The sequence below is a fragment of the Electrona antarctica genome (genome assembly GCF_951216825.1).
Source record: "Electrona antarctica genome assembly, chromosome: 12".
In the NCBI taxonomy this organism is placed as follows: domain Eukaryota; kingdom Metazoa; phylum Chordata; class Actinopteri; order Myctophiformes; family Myctophidae; genus Electrona; species Electrona antarctica.
The window spans coordinates 12,520,183-12,540,781 of NC_136793.1; the positions used below are offsets into that span (position 1 = coordinate 12,520,183).

Sequence of the window (20,599 nt, forward strand, 5' to 3'; positions counted from 1 at the left end):
AAAACATTATTTCATGTATTTGTGTCAAGTTGTTGTAATGCTTTTATTTTGAAGAGTCAAAGTCACGTCTGGACCACGCAATGCAGAAAATACCAAGTAAACGCCCTGCATTCAAAATTGCAAAAGTAAAAGTACAAAGGTATTTGGCACAAGCTCAACAGCTGAGCGATCAGTCTCAGAAACCTCTCTTTTGGACCATAACTTTCTATTCTGGAGCCTGCGTGCGGGAAATGCCGACGCAGTGGTTTCCTTTATTGGTAGATGGAGTAGTTTCCTCCTCAGACGCGTTAATAATAGCATATAGACTGTGACGGGATGCCTGTCTTGGGGAAGTGTATAGGTCAGCGATTTTTAGGAGTGATATCCTGTTTGATGTCTGCTTGGTATACCTTTATTTATAGATGGAAATACCTCTGCTATCACAGTTGACCCTGATGAAGGCCCATGCAGGCCGAAACGCGTTGGTCGTGTTTTTAACCCTTGTTTTTAATATTTAACTAATTAATGAAATAAAGGATTTTTCTACTTCTACTGGACAGAGCTGCCTTGGACCCTCTTTTAAGTTCGCCACCTTATATCTCCTTTCACAGTGACATTGACTCAAGGTATAGAACTGTGCTTGTGCTTTACCTCTGCTATCATGTTCTTTTCAGTGGTGAACTGAAGTATTCAGTAGGCTGGTATCAATACCACAATGACGATGTAAAGAAAGTGCTGCATTCAAAAGAATACAAAAATAAAATAAAAAACTATCAACATTATACTTAAAGTAGCAACGGTAAATGTAACGAAGGCCAAGAGTCTGGTCACACGATATTGGAGGTTGGAGGAAACTATGCTGGTCTACCTATGTAGGTAGATTCTTTCTGGAGGGCGAGGTTATTTCTTCTAACCTTGAGCCGTGGGGTGGAGAACTTCTTCTTGCTTGATGCTACAAGCTCTTGATGCTGTGTCTGGCGTTCTCAGTCCCCAGGCCAGGGTAGCCCTTATACTTTGTGTGACATCACTTGGGAAACGGTTCCCAGCTATAGATGGCTGGCTCCCCCTGGTTTAGTGCCAAAGTGTCCTTGAGCAAGACATTGAACCCCTAACTGCTCCTGATGAACCTTGCGTGGATTTCCTCCGCCATCAGTGTGTGTGAAAGTTGTAAAAAACACATTGTAAAGCACTTGATCAAATATGGGTCATATCAACATCGGACCCAGAAATCTGGCATGCTGTCGGGCTCCAATTTGCATACTTGGTATTCTTGGATGCTGACAAACTGTGGGTCATGATCCCCCGGGGGGGGTCACCAAATGATGCGGTGGTGACAGGGAGGTTCTGAAAACTTTGCTTTTACAATTTGCATATTGAGTATTTTTGGTACTTTAAGTGCATTTTTGACACAGTGCGCTTGTAGATCTGCTATTTCTGAATGGCCAAAGCATGACATAATGCTTTATTTTTAAAGCTCAAATCTAAAAAGACTGATGCTTTTCCAGTCTTAGTGTATGGGTGCCAGGGACCAGAGTTGATCGGCAAGAGAGACACCAGGACAAGTGTGTAGTTTCATAAAATATTTTTTTTCCTTCTTCTTCAGGACAAACAGAACCTCAAAACTGACCAAAATGAGATATGAGGGGAACATATATATAGTGGGTGATCAAACCACTATTGACACAAAGGGGAAGACAAAGGATAACATTTAAACATACTACACATCACTACAACATAATACACTACAACACATCACTAACTCATATTAACAAAAGAAAATACAATGAAACTGAAATATCAAAAATGCATTTATTCAAAAATCTAAATAATACATTCAAACATAAACCCATGCCCATCCCATATGCAAAGGGAACATGGTGCAGTCCAATTACCCAGCTCCTTATGAGCCAATCTGAAGCAGCTGGTCATTTCTGTGGCCAGCATTTAAACTCCAGTACTCAAAAACAAAATAAACTAATAAAATACAAATGAAATAACTCCCAATTATACCACAGATATAGTTTCGAGGAAGCAATCTGATTGGTTGAAATACCCTGCTTCAAACCAGCATCACCTAATCAAAACAGAAAAATCACACCAATGTGAAGTGAGCGGTGGCTTTGGAGTCAAGCACGGTTGTTGACTTAATAGAATGTTCGACCTCTGGATGTAACGCAAAAATAAAAAAAATCCGTACTCAGTCATACAGACATACATACACACATTGCCATAATCAGACATACGCTCTTCTGCGCTGCTTACGGAACTCGCCTATCGGCTCCTTCCTGCAGCAACCAGCAACGCAGGTGTGCAATTAATGACGGTAACGCACACCCTGTCGTGTAATATTGCTTTTTTCTTTAAAGATTTGATTTCGTTTTCAGTGTCCTTCCATTTAACCTGGTTGATTTTTAACTGGCATATGGATCTTTAAACAAAAGCTTTTCCACCAGTGGCCATCACATGTGGTCATCACACAGTGGGTTGCATGTGATTCTTCTTCCACCATTGCACAGTTTTTACTTTCTTTCTATTCCACAACGGCCTGTTATAGCGCCACCATGAGGCTGATTTTGGCAAAACACATTTCTGTAGATTATTTTTAAATGTGACGATCTCCGAAAATAGAAGAACCAAAGTATAAAATAGGGCTTAATTGGATTGATTGTTTTGTAATATTAATCTAAAGTTACTAGTAACTCAAGTTTCCAAATAATGCTAGTGGAGTAAAATGTACAATATTTGCATCTGAGATGTAGTGGGGGAGAAGTATAAAGTGTTGAACATTTTAAATACTCAAGTAAATATACTTAAACTGTAACCACAGTTCCATTTGTAAAATAAATAGAGCAGGTCATTTTCTTTACCACTGAAAAATAGCTTAAGTATCAAGAGCTATACCAATACCAAAAATATCAACATAATGTGACGCGTTGTGAGCTTATAGATTGGGTATTTAAGCTATATATTTTTTTTTACATTTTAAGACAAATAATCTTTGATGTAGTAGACTATAGTTAATATTTTAATTAGATTGTTAAATTGTGACATCAATCATAAATATCGCCACCAACTGGCCGAACCCTGGCTGTGTCAATGAATGAATCCACATCCAGGCGCGAGTGGACATTCTATCTTTGGACATGATGCCCTATACTATGCACTGAGGTTTGAATGGTTGCCACCACTGACCAGACGACATTTCATACAATAGATAGCAGCATAAAACAGCACAGAAAGTTATGAACACAACAGTCTTGGTACGTGTCAGACATTAGACAGCAGAGAGCAGAACACAGCAGTAGTGGTACACAGGGACTGCATGGGGGGGGACTCACGACAGAACCTTGAGGGCATCTGCCAGAGTCTTGAGCTCATCCTGATCCTTCACATACTCCAGGCCTCCTCGGATCTTCAGGGGGTTGTCCAGGACCTCGATGCTGCACGTGCACGGATCGAACCTCACGGAGAATGGTCGCTTGATGCCAGCCAAGTATGTCCTGTCGGAGAACGGTTTGATTTAGTTTTAGTCATAGTCTTTTGAATAAAATTTAATTTAGTTTTAGTCACGTGAAATATTTTAGTGTTAGTCTAATTTTAGTTGACTAAATATCATACAATTTTAGTAGACTAAATCTACAAAAAAGCATTTTGGTGGGCCTTGATGCGTTGTAAATGGAGATTTTAGACTTTTCATGATCTCTTCTCCACTAGTCCCCCCCTAAGATTTGAGTCTAGTTTTTATTTGTTGATGAAATTGTCAGTATTTACTATTTAGTCTTATAGTATTAGTCATCATGGCAATTTTTTCCCCAAAATCGACACTGGTGGTCAAGTTTAGCATACTGAAACTGAATATTCTTTTCATCATGGCAGAGCCAGGGTTTCAGGTGTGGTCAGGCTTAGCATATTGAAAAAGCACCGTAAGCACCCGTGCTTATATGCATCTTTCAGGGGGAAGTACTTAGATTTAGCATGCAGCCTCCAAAAAACAAATTATCATACAAATGCATGGCCTCAATTATCATATGCATGGCCTGGAGAAAGTTTGTTAATTAGAACCCAATTGTTAATTAGGCCTTTTAGCGACGGCACGAAGACTGCTCATAAAAATGCTTAAATAACACTGTGCGCAAACTTCACACACAAGGACAGAAATGTCAAACGTTAAGTCAAATGTTCACATGATTCTGGTCTTTATAAATCTCAATCATTGTGTTAGTGGCCACACCTACAGCCCGACAGCACGTTTCACTATACATGATATAGAATCAGCATGATATTTGTACCTGTCATTGTAATTCCATGAGAGACATGCATGCACAGTCAGAGAGCAAATCCGTTCACACTAAAACCCTATAGCATTAAAGTAGCAGATGTACAAAATCACAACATGTTGCCACAGTCACAGATTTTGCCTGTCTTGTATTGTCTATGACTGTGTTATGTTCATGTTCTAGTTTTCATATAGTTCTATGTTAAATTGTTCATGTCTTCCCCAGATGTATCTCATTTGTAATCATCCCTGTTCCCCAGTCAGTCCTTGTCAGGTCGTTGTTTATTGTCACATGATGTTAGTGTATGTTTGTGAAGCGTTCTCTGTTCACCTGTATTAAAAACTCTGAAACTCTAGAAAACAAATGTTTAATAAGTAGCGAAAATAGTCGATTTACAAGCTCAGAATGCATCACAAAGCGACGGGTTGCGCGCTTGTAGATCTGCTTTCTTCACTAGTTTGGGTCCCATGCTAAAGTTGAAATTTCTCTTTTAGGTCTCGAGCTAACATGTTTGGGAACTGCTGGTCTGTTTGACACGCGTAGCAACACAAGAGAACTCAAATAGGCTACAAGTGAGTTTGTAGATTTTGGTGAAGAGATTTCTATGTGGGGGGGGGGGGGGTGGACCTAGCACAACCCTGGGGGGGGGGGGGGGTCAACTATACGCAGTATATGAGGTTTTTAAGCAGTTACAGGCAGCCAAACAAAGAGACAAACGGAATGAGGCGAAAACCGCAACCCAACCGCCGGACGTAACGTTAAAAACAAAAACGTATAAGTCGGTCAACCTACAGGATTCTCTGCTCGAGTGCATTACCGGCAAACTCTCTGAAACCTTCTTGTAAACCCAAATATTTGTCTTAGCCGGGGGGAAATTCCCCCTTTAGACGACCAGTAGATGTTTGGGTTCCCCGTGTCAGAAACCTGGATCTTGAATCCTGTCTGACCTCTTACATCCACAAAGGCTGTGCGTGCGTGACTGTGTATGTGTGCGTGCGTGTGAGAGAGTCTAGGACAGGTGGTATGTGTGCGTGCATGTGAGAGAGAGTCTAGGTGGTATGTGCATGCGTGTGCAAGCGTCAATGTGCACCGTGTACCTGAGTTTCTCCTTGGCGTCTGCAAAGCTCTCAGAAACAAAGTAGACACTGTTGTATTCCTGATCCTGGTAAGGCTGCACCGCAGCCGCCTCAGGGTCAAACTCCCTCCTCTCAGGCTCATCGGACAGGGCGTGCTGTCAAAGACAAAGAGAGGCAAAGAGAAAAAGATTCAAAGTTCCACTTCACCCATTTTCGCTCTGTGTCTCAGAAGAGGCCTGAGGACAGGTTCAAAAACCCACCGACCAGTGACATTATCGGTAGGCAGCTTTGTTAATTTTGAGGTTTCAAACCTTGTTTTATTATTATTATTATTAAAATGGCTTCTATTTCAGCCTGCTAACTTTCCAAATGACTATGAAAGGCTGTTGTTTCTATTAGCTTGGAATCCCCGTCCATGATGTCACTGATAGGCAGCTATTACTGAACTGGACTATTACTGAACTGAACGGACCAATTTGAAGATCAATTTGAAAATGGATTGGGAAAACTTTGAATTAAGAAAAAGAAAAGAAAGTGGGTGAAGCGCTCTCCTTTTAATGTTCCGGACAGAGAGATAAAATCACAGGACGAAAAGAGAAAACGTGTTGGGCACTGGACTGTACGTACCTCGAGCTCCCCAAATGAGGAGAGCAGTCCAGCTCCGTACGCCTTCACCTGGCCGTTCTGCTTGCACAGGCCAAACTCCACCGTGAACCAGAACAGCTGAGGGACAATCAGACATGTAAACATTAAGTTAGCTGATTTCACTTTACTTTTAAAAAGTAATCATTGCTATAGTGTTTCTTCAGTACCAGGGGTTTCCCCTTCTCTCCAGCTCTTTAGGAAAAGTAGAAAATACATTTTCTGGTGGGACACCAATTTCATCCAGTTAGGCGAGAGAACAGTTCATAACTCGTGATCTAAATCATAATGTCTAATTCTAAGAAAAGATCATGTGTTAGATGGCCCACCGTGGTCCAGTCACTAGTAGCGGTAGATTTAATCATACCTCCCGTTGTTGTCGATCGCCTTTATAGTGTTTTGGCTACATTTAGCTGCTACATCCACATCCGGGATAACATCCAATCCGTCGGTAAAAGTGCTCCGCTGCTATAAATCGCTGGGCCCACTGATTTAATGGATTAAATAACCCTGGGCAATTAATGTTTTATTATATTTTTTAAAGAAATCTCGTGTTTGTTGTGGATGGCCCAGATGGTAATAATAGCTTTCCTCGAGATATTTCGCGGATGGCTTGGATTGGGTTAATTTATTGGATTGGATTGATTGGATTGATTGATTGGATACAATTTTTACCCCAACCTGAAAATGTATTTTCTGTTTAAAAGCTGGAGAGACAAGAAACTGTTACTGAGCAAACACTCTAGTAGTACACTTTAGACTAGAGTGATTATTCAGTAATAGTTATAGAGTCTATAATGTGATTGCTATGTTAATGTAGAGCTATTTAACACTTGTTTTGACATAACATATAACTTTTACATCACCTTTAACTCTGAGGATATAACATTACAAATGGGAAAATGAACAGAGGATTTTACTAAACAGAAATACAGCATCAAATTGGGAAGGATAGCCACTCACTGTGGACAGCTTCTTAATATCTTCCTCTGAAGCGCCCAGCGATGCCAGTCCGATGTTCTACAACACACATTTGGCAGACGTTATCACACACCTGGCTCTCATCATATCAACTTCATCATAACAAGTGCACGGAGCGGCAAGAAAAGAGTGAAATGTTGGATGTAGCGAGTGGTGGAAAGTTACCTAAGTACGATACTTAAGTACAATTTGGAGGAATTTACTTGAGTATTTCCAATTTCCAATAGGCCTACTTATACTCCACTACATCTCAGATACAAATATTGTACTTTTTACTCCACTACATTTAATTGAAAACTTTACTAGTTAACTTTGTAGATTGTGATTATTATTACAAAACAAACATTAACCACTTCAACCCTATCAGCCATTTGAATATAGCAGATCGACAAGCTTTCATAGTGATTTGATGCATTGTGAGCTTGTAGATCTGCTATTTTCAAAAGATTTGTATACATTTGAAAACTTGAAATGGGACATTCTGCTTTAAGTACATTTTGATGCCAATACTTTTGTACTTTTACTCAAGTCAATATTGAATTCCGGACTTTTACTTGTAACGGAGTATTTCTACACTGCAGTAAGAGGAATGTGAGTACTCACCTGTAAAAACTGGGCGAAGGTTCTGTCTGCCAGCATGGGCACATGGCCCAAAAGCTCATGGACACAGTCTCTACAGAGAGAGAGAGAGAGAGAGAGAGAGAGAGAGAGAGAGAGAGAGAGAGACACACCACAACAACATTATGGCCCCAGATGAGATGAGAAGATAAAGCAACAGAGACAGAGAACATCTGAAGAGCAGCATGATCGGATTTAGAGCATAGCAGACCTAGAAATATCTGTCTTGGAAAACTAACAAAACAAAACGTGCTTGCACGTGCATGTGTGCTGTGTCAGGCCAACTCTACAAATATCATCTAAATCCAATTTAAAAACACAAAAAACAACATATCGCTATAGACGCCAGACGACGTCACACTGATAAGCAACAGCATGCACGCGCATGCCGGCAGCACAGGAACACCACTAAGATGCAATGGAAAGGTTCTAGCTCATGTAAAAACATGTCTCATCAAACTTTCTGATGCTGTTTTCCTCCCAGTGTGGAGGAAGAATGATTATGATTTTTATTGTGATCTCTCACTCTTGAAATATATAATCCATTGGTTTCTGTTGTGTGTGAACAATAATAGCAATTCAAAGAAGTTGCAGACCTCTAAGCTCACAACAGTCACGTCCGCGACGCGATGTGAGCTTGTATATCAGCTGTTCTCTACTGTTGCGCAATGAAGTATAAATGTCTCCTAGGGCAGGGGTTCTCAAAGTTTTTGGCCGGGGACCCCCGGTAATGCTTTGGCAATGTCTCGGGACCCCCGCCCCGCCCCCTCCCGACCCCCAATATAAATTGACTGCTACAATAACCTTAATAATAGAGACAATACACCATAAATAAATACTGAAACCAGATATAATCATTAGGGAAGGTGTATGCATGTACTATGTGTACTATATGTAAACTCTTCATTTCCACTTTCCAGCCATTCAGTTGCAAAAAGATTTTTTTTTTTTTTTTTTTAATAATTTGGGACCCCCCAAAAAAATTTGGCGACCCCCCCGAGGGGTCGCGACCCACGGGTTGAGAACCCCTGTCCTAGGGTGCACCTCACTAGTCAACACACAAGAGGAGGTTGAATGGACTGAAACCAGTGCTCCTCAAAACAACAGGCTTGGAGATCTGTTGGGAATTGATTACATGAAACAGTCACCCTGTGCCCAGTCCCAATGTTTGTAAACAAATAATTGGTCTATATAGCTAAAATCTAAAATGACATAGATGCTTTCCTGGTTCATATTTTCAATTGGCCCCTCTGGCGCCCCCTTGTGCCTCCTGTGGTTTTTACAGCGTGATGTGACTTGATGGAGCGCACAGAGGATTGGTCCTCAAAGTGGTGACCAGTTACCCTCAGCATTCCTTGAGGGGGTGCGACATAGACCCTTACAGATCTATAACTCTGAGAGAGTACACACGGAACTAAATGGACCCTTACAGGTCTGTAACTTTCAGAGTTATGGGGGTCCTAAATATATTTTCTGGGCTTTTTATGCCTTTGATACAGTATATATAGAGAGAGTGGCACAGAGGATTGTCCTAATTGGGGAGAACAGCCCAAAGTGTAAAGATGATGATGAAAGAGATGAAGGCATGAGGAAGAGGAGGGTGGTGTGTAGTGTATTCACAGCTCTGGGGAGTGCATGGCGGATGTACTGTAGTGTACTCATGGCTCTGGGGAGTGCATGGGAGAGGAGGCATGGCGGATGTACTGTAGTGTACTCACGGCTCTGGGGAGTGCATGGGAGAGGAGGCATGACGGATGTACTGCGTGCACTGGAACACCCGAAACGCCAGACTGGCCAGGAAATCCCTGGCCGAGATCAAACCTGCGGCTGGACGCAACTGGAACCCTGTGCGCTCTGTGTGTGTGTGTGTGTGTGTGTGTGTGTGTGTGTGTGTGTGTGTGTGTGTGTGTGTGTGTGTGTGTGTGTGTGTGTGTGTGTGTGTGTGTGTGTGTGTGTGTGTGTGTGTGTGTGTGTGTGTGTGTGTGTGTGTGTGTGTGTGTAAGAGAGAGAGAGAGAGAGAGAGAGAGAGAGAGAGAGAGAGAGAGAGAAGTTAGTGATCAAGGGCAAATTAAACATGACATTATAACTAAGGATTCATCCGAATAGGGTTTTCTCTATGCAGTTAAGAAATTAAAATGAGATGAAAATGTTAGGGAGGGACTAGTGGACAAGAGATCCAGTCAAACGAAGACAAGTCATTTTATGCTTGGCTGCGCGTGGGTGCCGCGCTCCGAAAATAGCAGATGTACAAGTAGTAGATCAGCTATATTCGGCACACACCTATAAATCAGGCATTACAACGCCCGGCAAAATAAAAAACATTTCAGATGTCGATTCAAAAGAATACGAGTAAAATTACAGCAAAGTGTGCCGTCAAGTATGCACCTTTGAGGAAGCGCGAGACGTCCTCCAGCTGAGGGATGTTGTCTGGGCTGTACACACCATGCCTCTCCAGCAGACGGAAGGCCTCCAGGTGCTCTGTGCAGGCGTGGATGTTGTACAGATCCCTCAGGGTGTTGTACACCGTTCTCCTGCACAACACAACCGCGCAATCCATTCATGAGGATTACAGATTGCAGAAATGATTTGAACGTACTAAAAAGCATGTTATGTTATTTTGTGAGTGAGTGAGTGAGTAGTAGGGCTGTCACGATTACAAATTTAAGTTGACGATTGGATTTAATTGTGTTTTTAGCATTGAACATTGGAACTTTACAATTGTATTTCTGTTTGCCTTTTGGGCTTCTTAATCAGAAATTGCACAGTGCAGATATGACAAAGAAATCACTGACACATTTAATAATTTGTAATGTTTTTGTTTCCAAAAATGTACAAAATAGCAGAAATAGTTGATCTACTAATTCTGCTATTTTTGAAAAATCTTACATTTTTTTGAAACGATTGACAATTAATGCAAAAATAATTGTAATTATCTCAAATAAATAATTGTGATTAGGCGATTATGTAATAATTGAGTGAGTACAGCGTCTGATTGCTTGATGTCAATCTAGACATTGGAATGTTGGATACAGCTAGGTGTCAATGTGTCTTTTAAGTGATGACACATGCTCAAACCCTTTTAATGCTACATCCACACAACCCAAACGGAGTTGCACCACTTACTTCACACGCGTGTGATTTTTTAGTTAACGGATGAGCAGTGGTTTATTTCACAACTCTTTAAAAAACAAATCTGTGATTATTTTTTCCCAAAGCAAAACAACACCACCATTTGCTACACTGAGTGGCAATCCATTCAATCACTGCACCCTCGCTGACATTTTGCACTTAGATGATCTAAAGCTGATGTCTAGATTGCTTTAATAGCACCCTCCACCTGTAACTAATTTATCAAAATAACCATGGAGGCCAAATCATATTGCCATGACTCACAAGAATGTGTGTAACAAAGAAGCTTATGAAGCTGACTCATTGAGGAATAAATTGGCGCCACATGGGGAATAAACAAATTGCCCTTAACATAAGATTTAACATAACATCTTTGCCAATCCCATTGTGTCACTGACCCATATATATATACATATATATATATATATATATATATATATATATATATATATATATATATATATACTGTATATATATATACAGTATATACGGCCAATTTGAGAGAGAGAGAGAGAGAGAGGGGGGGGGGGAGAGCTACCACACAATATAATTATTAAACAATAGTGGAATTGTACTAAACGTTAATTATGTAAACACACAAGCAGAAGGATACATAATAAATCTCATAAATCAAGTACCAAGTGCTTATCTCCTCTTCTGTGTACTCCAGTTTGGGAATGATCTCCCCGCTGAGGACAAGAGCAGACAAGCACACTTTTAGTAAATCCTCAGGTCCCCATGTCTAGTCACTAGTCACTAGTCACTAGACCAGACAACAACTAGACTAGTGGTGGACTACGTACTCAACCACAGTACTCAAGTTAAATATTACTACAACTACAAGTGCTCATTCAAAGTACTGCAGTACTCAATATTAAAAAGTATACATGCTTTTAAAATTACTCAATTATTCAAAATTAAAATTACAAAGTAACTTACATTGAATTGTTTTGGGAGTATTTGTCACTATACATTTATTTATATTGTGTGAAATGTGTCCCCTGCATTCCAAATAACAAACGGACAGCATCTGAATGACATTATCTAGTATGTATCTGAATAGGCAGCACTAATAAGTAAGGAGCGCCAGGGGCATGAGGTTGAGTGTGAAGAGATTATAGTGTCTTACTATCTGTATCTGAAGGCAATCTCTCCAATCATCTCCCGCCTCTGTCTGTAGACAATGTCTGTGAAGCCCTGTCCACAATGGATAAACAATGGGGTCACGCCACAAATCTGTATGTGTAGAGCCCCTCAAAAAGGGATAATAATACTTTACATAGTACACATAGTGCATGCAATTTTCCATAATGATTATATCGGGTTTCAGTATTTATTTATGATGTATTTTCTCTATTATTAAAGTTATTGTAGCGGCCAATTTGTATTGGGGTGGGGAGGGGGGCGGGGGGCGTGAGACATGGCCAAAGCATTTTCGAGGGTCCCCAGCCAGAAACGTCGAGAACCCCTGGTCTAGACAACCACATGTCCACTGATAGACAGTGAGGAGTTTCACCAGTGTATAACATAATCTAGGTGTAATGTTAGAGTCCACAGAAGTGAACCTTTCAAGCCTTTCTCAACTCGCTGTTTTCTGCAAGACATTACTCTATATATATACGCCATATCTCCAAAACTGGTGGGTCAAACTGAACAACCAATATGTCAATTTGAAGCTATGATTCCCTGCTTTCATATGACATGAAAAAACGAAAATTCTAAAAAATCAGTTGGCAGTTCTTCAGTCAAATTTGGACACATATGTGGAGGAACACGCTATAAACCAAATGAATCATCAGGAAATCACCACAACCAAAAATGTATTTACAGGTTGAAAACTCTGGCGTTTGCATTGGAGCAGTATTCAATAACCCCATTTCTAGACAAACGGGACACTATTTTTACTATTAGAAATACATTATTTTTATCTTCAGGTTGACAAACTAGACATAGCTAATGTTCTGGACACTTTATTTTATATTGAGTAAATATCTATAGAGATTCTACCCATAAATACCCGCTCTACATGTCTGTTTAAAACATTCTGATGTGGTCTATTCCTCCCAAATCCTGCTCTCTGCTGAGCAGGCACTCCGACTGGGGACCCCCCAAAATAATCATATTAGAACTGGACCCCAACCCTGAATTTCCGAGCGAACATAAGAAAGAGACATTTTATATACTCACGGGATGTTCTTGATCTAATTCCGGATTATAGTTTGTGACGAGGTGGTGACATTTGTCCAATTCAGCTATTCTCTTTGGGAATAATTGTCTCTCTGGAGGAGAAAAGGGAAATTGGGCACAAATATGAATGTCTCCAGGTGGACAGTTGGATATTCCAGTGACATAAAGCAGTGCTTCTCAAAGTGCTAGGAGAGATGCCTCATTGGCCGCTGCAGTTCATTGGAGCGACGTGTCTCCAATGAAGGCTGGAAGTCAAGCGGAAGTGCAGTTTTTTTCCCTTTTTTTTAAACAAATCTTTACAGTCATGACAATACATTACAATACAAAACAAGACAAACAAACATCATGCATAAAGTAAGGCTGCACCCTAGCCCTGTTTTTAGGACTCGAACTTCGGCAGGCATTTTCGAGCGAACATCCGAACCATTAGTTTCTAATTCATTTAAAAAATAACCTTCGAGCTCCGAACCTCCGCTTTTAACCAGGCTGCAATTCATAAATAGATCCTATGGGGGGCGACATTGCATACAGACTATCAGTGAAATATGGCTTAAGTTCACAACGTGTCCCTGGGAAGGATTTAAGCACCATTATTAATAACATCTAAATCTTATAAAAGCCTATATAAATCCAAAATAGTATTAATAATAAGACAAGATATTTCCAACAGCCTTAATAACAGTTAATTAATGAACATAGTACTCTTATTATGCATATCGCATTCTCGCCAAGATATATTTTCGAGTTATTTAATGGGTTCAAGCCCATTAATTAAGATTCGAGTGCCAATCCTAACGAGGGAACGTTCGAACCCCCGAATGTTCGGGGACAGCCTTAGCATAAAGTGAATGGCAGATCGAGTGGCAAATCAAGTGGCAAAGTGAGTGACAAAGTGAATTTAATGTTGTTTAAAGTAATTTAATGCAATCAAATAGGACTTTGGATGTATAGGCTGTCAAGGCCAGAAAGTAGCTTTTTGCCACTCAGTAGGCATTCCCGCATAACTTCCGGGTATGATGATGATGTCACACGCATACCCTCTATAGTACAATTGTATAGCATCACTTAATAATTCCAAATACAAACGGGGAGGGTCTTACCTTTGACCTCTTTGGTGGTCTTGACGTCGTCTGCAATCCTCTTGATGGCGCTGATGAGCGTGCTGACGTCATGCTTTGTGATTAAAACCATATTTCTCTTAGTCATGACACACAATCAAGCTACGTACGTACGACACACCCTATGAATAGAAAATTAAGCTAAAAATAAATAAATAATAATCTTACAAAACTCCACAACACTTACAGATCTGCTATTTTCACTATTTTTTTTAAATAGGGCTTTATGTGGCTAATGAGTGCATGTGAACAAAGCTGTTTTTCTGAAAATGCCTTTTTTTAACTGCCAAATGGAGAGAATAGCCTATTCATTCCAACAGTTAAAAAATGATATATATATATATATATATATATATATATATATATATATATAGTAAAATATGCGTCTTTAGTTGATATGCACTGCAACTTGATAGACTGAATTCCACCTATTTAAGGTGGAAGAAAACCTCTCAATCATTCAAAGACCATGCTTTACGCCGATGGAAAATAGCCTATATCTGAGATAAGATTCTAAGCGAAAACACCCCGACAGGCTCATCATGCTTACAGGTACACACTAACACAGTGTGTTACACACACACACACACACACACACACACACACACACACACACACACACACACACACACACACACACACACACACACGCTAAAAAACCTACCAAAGTGTATCACCTGTGCTGCTGTGCGTAACAGGCGCATGATACACCCATTGCACCGCACCTGGGCTTTGTATACGATTTCAGCAGCACTGACTGTCTGGCACAGATCACATTTTTGGGGGATCGGATCGACAGATTGGACATGCATGTCATTGGACATGCATGTTTGTTTGAACATAATATATTAGATTCAAAGCAAAAAAGATCAGTGCGGTTCCCAAAAAGTTAGGCCAGGAAACCCTCAGGCTTCCATCATCATAGCAGGTCCTTAGCCTATATCTCGGAGCTCGTGTAGCCTACAAGTGGAACCAAATGGACCCGTGAGGGTCCATTTGGTTCCACTTGTAGGCTACACGAGCTCCATGGGGATAGCCTACTTTTGGAAATAACTTAAAACATGTTCTAATGAAACTTACCTTGGTGTACTGGATCTCCGCGTTGGGCACCGGCTGGGGCATGAGGTGGAGCTGTGCCATGAGCGCAGCGGGGTCACTCTTCACTCCGCCGGGGATCTCTACTTTACTGGAAGTCATAATAATTATAATAATGCTATGTTCTGTTATACTACAAGTCCGTCCGTCCGTTCCGTGCGTCTATCTTGTTTTGCTGTGGCAGCCAGTCAGTCAGTGTAGTGTTTGTAGTGTGGCGTCTTTTCTGTTTCTGTTTTTTTTACCCTTAACAATTTCTCCGATGTAGGACTTTGGAAGTTGGAACCCTTCCTGGCGTTTAAAACCAGGTGTCAACTGCGGTGCATTTATATTGGGTGAAAAAAGTAGGCCGTCCCTACTCTTGGAAAATTAAATCCTGCATTTACATAAAGTTCCTCTTCTCTCTCTCTCTCTTGTATTGAGGAGGAGAGATACATGTCTACACCCCACCCCCTCCAGACGAGAGAGAGAGGATTTTACTTTCACTTACAGCGCTAAAAGGGACATATCTTAGATAGCCTATATAATATTGTATAAATGCTATAAATGAAACCACAACTCAACAGTTATTTAGATGTAGCCGGCCTATATCTAAACATATAGTTGCCGACATCAATTTAGCAATCAAAATAATTTGTCCTATGGCTTGAAGAATAATTTGGGACAGTCTATAACGTGAAACATGAGAATTAGACTGTATAGGGCATATAGGATATTATAGTTTTTATTTGTTGTTTTGGTGAGACAAAAAAAATAACATTTGTGTGGGTGAAGCAGATTAATTTATGATCTTCGCATTGGTGTGTATAATCATCGCACTCGCAGGATATCTTAAATGAACATTAATTGCTTGACATGATTGTGCTAAATGTCTTTGGTTGGCTTGCCACTGCTTAACTGCTATGATTTAGCATAATCGACACGCCTCTGTGTGTGTGGATTAGCAGTCCAAACTATTTCCTATGGTGTGTTGATCTCTCCCCAGCCAGGTGAGTCAAACCGGTATATAAAAAAGCAAGTACATTACTTTCACTAACATTTCAAATAGAAATATTGTAGGCTACTTTTGACTCCAGGTGAAACGAATCAAGCTAAGAAACAGTGTTACTGCCATGACCAAATCAGCTAAAAGTAACTTCATCAATGATAAAGCACAGGAAAACAAAAACATTAATTTATTACAGATCCAATGAGCCATGACAAAGTCCTCAAACTCTCTAGTGGTAGTAATAAATAGGTACTACTGTCACTCTTCTGGTCAGTGGTCCGGGGACCACCAGTGGTCCTTGAAGGGATTCCAGGTGGTCCCCAGCTATATGAAGAGTTGGTAACCAAATGGATCCTTATAGATCTTTAATTCTTGAGAGCGTAACATGTTGTCAAATGGACCCATAAGGGTTAAATTATTGTTAAACATCTGCATTACCTAATGTACATCTACACAATTAGAGCATGTAGAATTATTATTTTGATCAACGTTTGTTATCTCTCTTAATGGTACCACATACAGCATGGAATTGTAGACAAATTATCTCCAACGATAACAAAATATTCCAAGTTTTAGGACTGAGAGGCTAAATCTCATCAAATGGTGATCCGTGGCTCAAATGCAGAATAAATAATGGATCTTGATATGAAAAAGGTTGAAAACCACTGTCATAAAATCATACAGGACAGGAAAAGAATAGATGTGGTATACTGTAATATGTCCACGTTTATTCCCCCCAGGAGGTGTGGCTGGTGAGGTCGTGATTGCGCTTGCAAAGTGTGAAAATACAGCTGCCAAGTGGAATGGTTAATCACACAGAGTGCTCATCCATTAAGCTGTTTATGGGTAAGTAACCTTAATGACATTGCCCCCACCCCTCCAGCGGTGACACGCTGCACTGTGAATGGATAGATTCCTGATTAGATTTACCTTTGTCAGCCACCTGCCCTTGGGGGCACAATTCTAGATCCACCACGTGATGTGACAACATCCACCCTGCTGAAGCCCATGCTGTGTTTACTGTGTCACTCATGTACACATACAGCATAAAATAATCCTATAATAAAAAAGGAGCGGGCCCAGAATAGAGCCCTGAGGGACGCCGGTCGGGTCAACCAGGCTTCACAACCTGGTTTGGAACAAAGGGGGTTCCATCGCGCCACAAGCCAAATTCAGGCTGGTCAGGTGCATCTCAGGAGCAGGACTGATAAGAGTGTGATGTCAATCAGGCCATGTGTGTGTGTGTGTGTGTGTGTGTGTGTGTGTGTGTGTGCTTGTGGGCCTATAGTAGAATTTTCCTGGTCCTCACAAGGGAGATGGTTGTTGTCTCCACCAGGCCGAAGGCATGGGGAGAGAGTATGTTTTGCACTCCGTGTGTGTGTGTGCGTCCGTCCGTCCGTCCGTCCGTCCGTCCGTCCTTCCTTCCTTCCTTCCTTCCGTCCGTCTGTTACCAGCTAATCTCCGGCACCGTTGGCCCGATCCATGCCAAACTTTGCACACACACTCTCTGGATGCCAACGACGAACCTCTGCCCCAAATATTCCTCAACGGCCTGTTATAGCGCCACCATGAGGCCGATTTAGGCAAAACACATTTCGTACACATTGTATCCAGGGCAGGAATTTCACGGCGGCCACGGCGGCCATGGCCGTCGTTGCCCCTCTCTTTGGCCGTGTGCCCCTCGAAAAAGTATATGCCCATACGGCCACAGTGGCCGTGGTGCCCCGACCGGCGCCCACAGAAGTTCATTTTACCGTTTATCGCAATTTTCCAGTCATTACGGTAACCAATGTTCCCCTCACGTCCCGCGCAGAACAAATTTGTGTTGTAATTGTGTTGCCATTTGCAAAGTGGTTTGATTATTTTGCGGTACTTTGCCTTAATAACTACCCCCGCTGCCGCTGGTCGTCATGACGCGCGCATACACACACACACACACACACACCCGCACGCCTCCTCCTCCGCGCCACACATACACGCACTGACAGAGTAAACAGAGGGCATTTAGCCCACACGCTGCCTACTAGTGTAGCTAATCTAGCTATCCGGTCAAACTGCAACTATCACTCAAAACAAAACAATGTTTCCTACAGTTGCGACAGTGTGGCGGTCCTACGTCACATGTATTAACGTTGGTCGGACATGGTCCAGCTGATTTCCTTTTGTCTAATGCGAAACAGCGTGGCTGTCCATACAAGGAGGAGATCTACCGAATCTATCTAGCCCACCAAAACAAACATAAATGTACTTTTGCGTCGCATTATGGATAGCGACAGAAAGACACCATGGATATAATTAAACAATTGTTCCCCTGTGCACAGCACACACTGTCTCCAGGTAAGAACAAAAAACTGATTTGAAGCTGCACTTTCACTTTGTGTTGACTTACTGCAGAGTCCTCAGTCCTGCAGCGGTGCAGCCCCACAATGGAGAAATTATCTTATCTGTCACTAACCTCTCTACAATGCCATGTTATTCAATATATTAGTTTAGCACAAAATATAGGCTTTTCTAAACCAAGCCCTTATTCAAAAGTTATGTAGGCTGTCATTGTATTTTATGTGAATTAACTCAGTTTAACCCAATGATCCTCAGCCATTTAAATTTCAAGGACCCCCAAATTAAATTTATATTAATTAGCCTAGGGTGACAGCCTGACAGGGTCCTAGGCCATTTCATTATGATTTTCATCTCTGGACTGGGTCCCCAAAACATGTTTACAATATTTTACAACAGTAGCTACTTATATTTTGTTATTTAAAGCTGTGATTATTTATTTAAGAAGCACTGTTCTGAACCAATGTTCATCGGAAAATCATTTTTTAATTGATGGCCTTCATGCCCTGGCACTTGGCCTTGTGCCCTTAAAAAGTTGACCACACTAAAGGCCAAGTGGCCTTGCCCCTAAAAGGATGAAATTCCAGGCCTGATTGTATCCATACATCACACAATTCGGTATACACTGTCTCCATAGTCATGGGATCAACACGGATCTGCACCATTTCCCATCTTCCTTCCTGATTGACTAAGATTCGCTTCCAAAGCTCACATGATTGGTCCGTTTCGAACAAAATGCCACAAATCACAAACACAGTGTGCAAATTTCCGTGAAATTATACACGCACATTTCCACTAGGCTGAGGACGACATGACACAATTTATTTTCCAAACCAGCCTCATGGTGGCGCTATAACAGGGCAATTCCTGTTTTTACCTATAACTGCATCGATCTGTGTACAACTTTGTATGCGCACTCCCTAGAGGCCATGGAAAAACATTTTCCCTGCATCCCTCCACATCTGCCGGTTATAGCGCCACCATGAGGCCGATTTCTGCAAAACACATTGTTTATATTAGTCGCACAGATTTCATCCAAATCTCATGCAAATCGGTATACATGATCTCTGTAGTCATGTGATCAAGACGAGTCTGTTTGATTTTTCAGATTCTACACTGATTGGCTAAGATTGCCTTCCAAAGTCTTCAGGAGTGTCCCGTTTTGTACAAAATGCTGCACATGTCCTGCTCATCCAGAATTCTATCCTCAGAGATGCTATGAGTGATCTGGCTCTGCATTTCCTCAACAAAATGAAGAAAATTGTTGCAAAAAACAAACAAACATGTTTATATCACATTTTGCCAAACATCACACACACTCCTATCCTCCTGGTGGAGACCTGTGCCCAGAAGGGCACTTTTTCTAGTTCCTTTTCGTTTTCTCCTGTGTGTGGGCAGAGTTTATGGTACTTCCTTCTTGGCAGCTTTATAAACCATGAGGACCTCCTCTTGCTGCTCAGAGACCAGTGGCTGAGTTTCATCTTCCCTCCATCCTCGTCAGAAGTCCCCTATCAGGATGCTGCTGCTGAAACCAAAGCATGTGTTGACGGCCCTGGTTGTCTGCTGCGTGGTCGCCCTACATGGTGAGATAATGTCATCTGCCCTTTTCATACATTAACAGCTCACATTTCTGATTAATGACATAATTAATATTATTGATGACTTTGATGTACTTAGGCCTACTGTAAATACAATAGATTATTTTATTTTTTTACAAAGAAATGTGATTTAGCAATCAAGAGCCAAGAACCACAGAAATATTTAATGAATTGTAATGTCTTCCAGACAGTGGTAGAATAAATGAAATAAACATGTATTATGCATTGTGCGCTTCAGCTTGTAGATAAATCTGCAAAGTAACTAGTAACTTTTAACATACAGTACATAGCAGAGAAAAACTATTTGCCTCAGGAGATACTTAGTGGAGTAGTAAAATGTATACCGGTACACTCGCAGAGGAATTATGTAACTTTTTGTTAATGAATTAAATAAAATATTGTGCGATATTCATACAGTACGTAGTAGAGAAAAACTTACAATATTTGCCTCAGGAGATACTTAGTGGAGTAGTAAAATGTATACACTCGCAGAGGAACTATGTAACGTTTTGTTAATGAATTAAATAAAATATTGTGCGATATTAATTGTTATACAAAGGTCACATCTCACCCAGAC

At 41.0% G+C, this 20,599-nt stretch overlaps 2 protein-coding genes across 2 annotated transcripts in view; both read right to left on the minus strand.

Annotated features, from left to right (window-relative positions):
- Positions 1-1,072, minus strand: part of LOC306934123 (perforin-1-like) — a 45,213-nt gene extending 44,141 nt beyond the window's left edge. The window contains exon 1 of the mRNA XM_079516602.1: positions 894-1,072. The gene's annotated coding sequence lies outside the window, so the exon portion shown is untranslated. The remainder of the gene's footprint in view (positions 1-893) is intronic.
- Positions 1,073-3,313: 2,241 nt separating this feature from the next.
- LOC306933514 (tyrosine 3-monooxygenase-like) lies at positions 3,314-15,254 on the minus strand (the record flags this gene model as incomplete). Its single annotated transcript, XM_079515766.1, has 12 exons — positions 15,088-15,254; positions 13,990-14,062; positions 12,890-12,981; positions 11,832-11,899; positions 11,341-11,391; positions 9,959-10,104; positions 9,292-9,427; positions 7,559-7,628; positions 6,938-6,994; positions 5,960-6,055; positions 5,354-5,487; positions 3,314-3,479 (listed from the first exon to the last, which is right to left on the minus strand). Exons 1-12 carry the CDS (start codon positions 15,202-15,204, stop codon positions 3,314-3,316), a joined length of 1,206 nt encoding a protein of 401 aa, XP_079371892.1. The 5' UTR covers positions 15,205-15,254.
- Between the last annotated feature and the right edge of the window lie 5,345 nt (positions 15,255-20,599).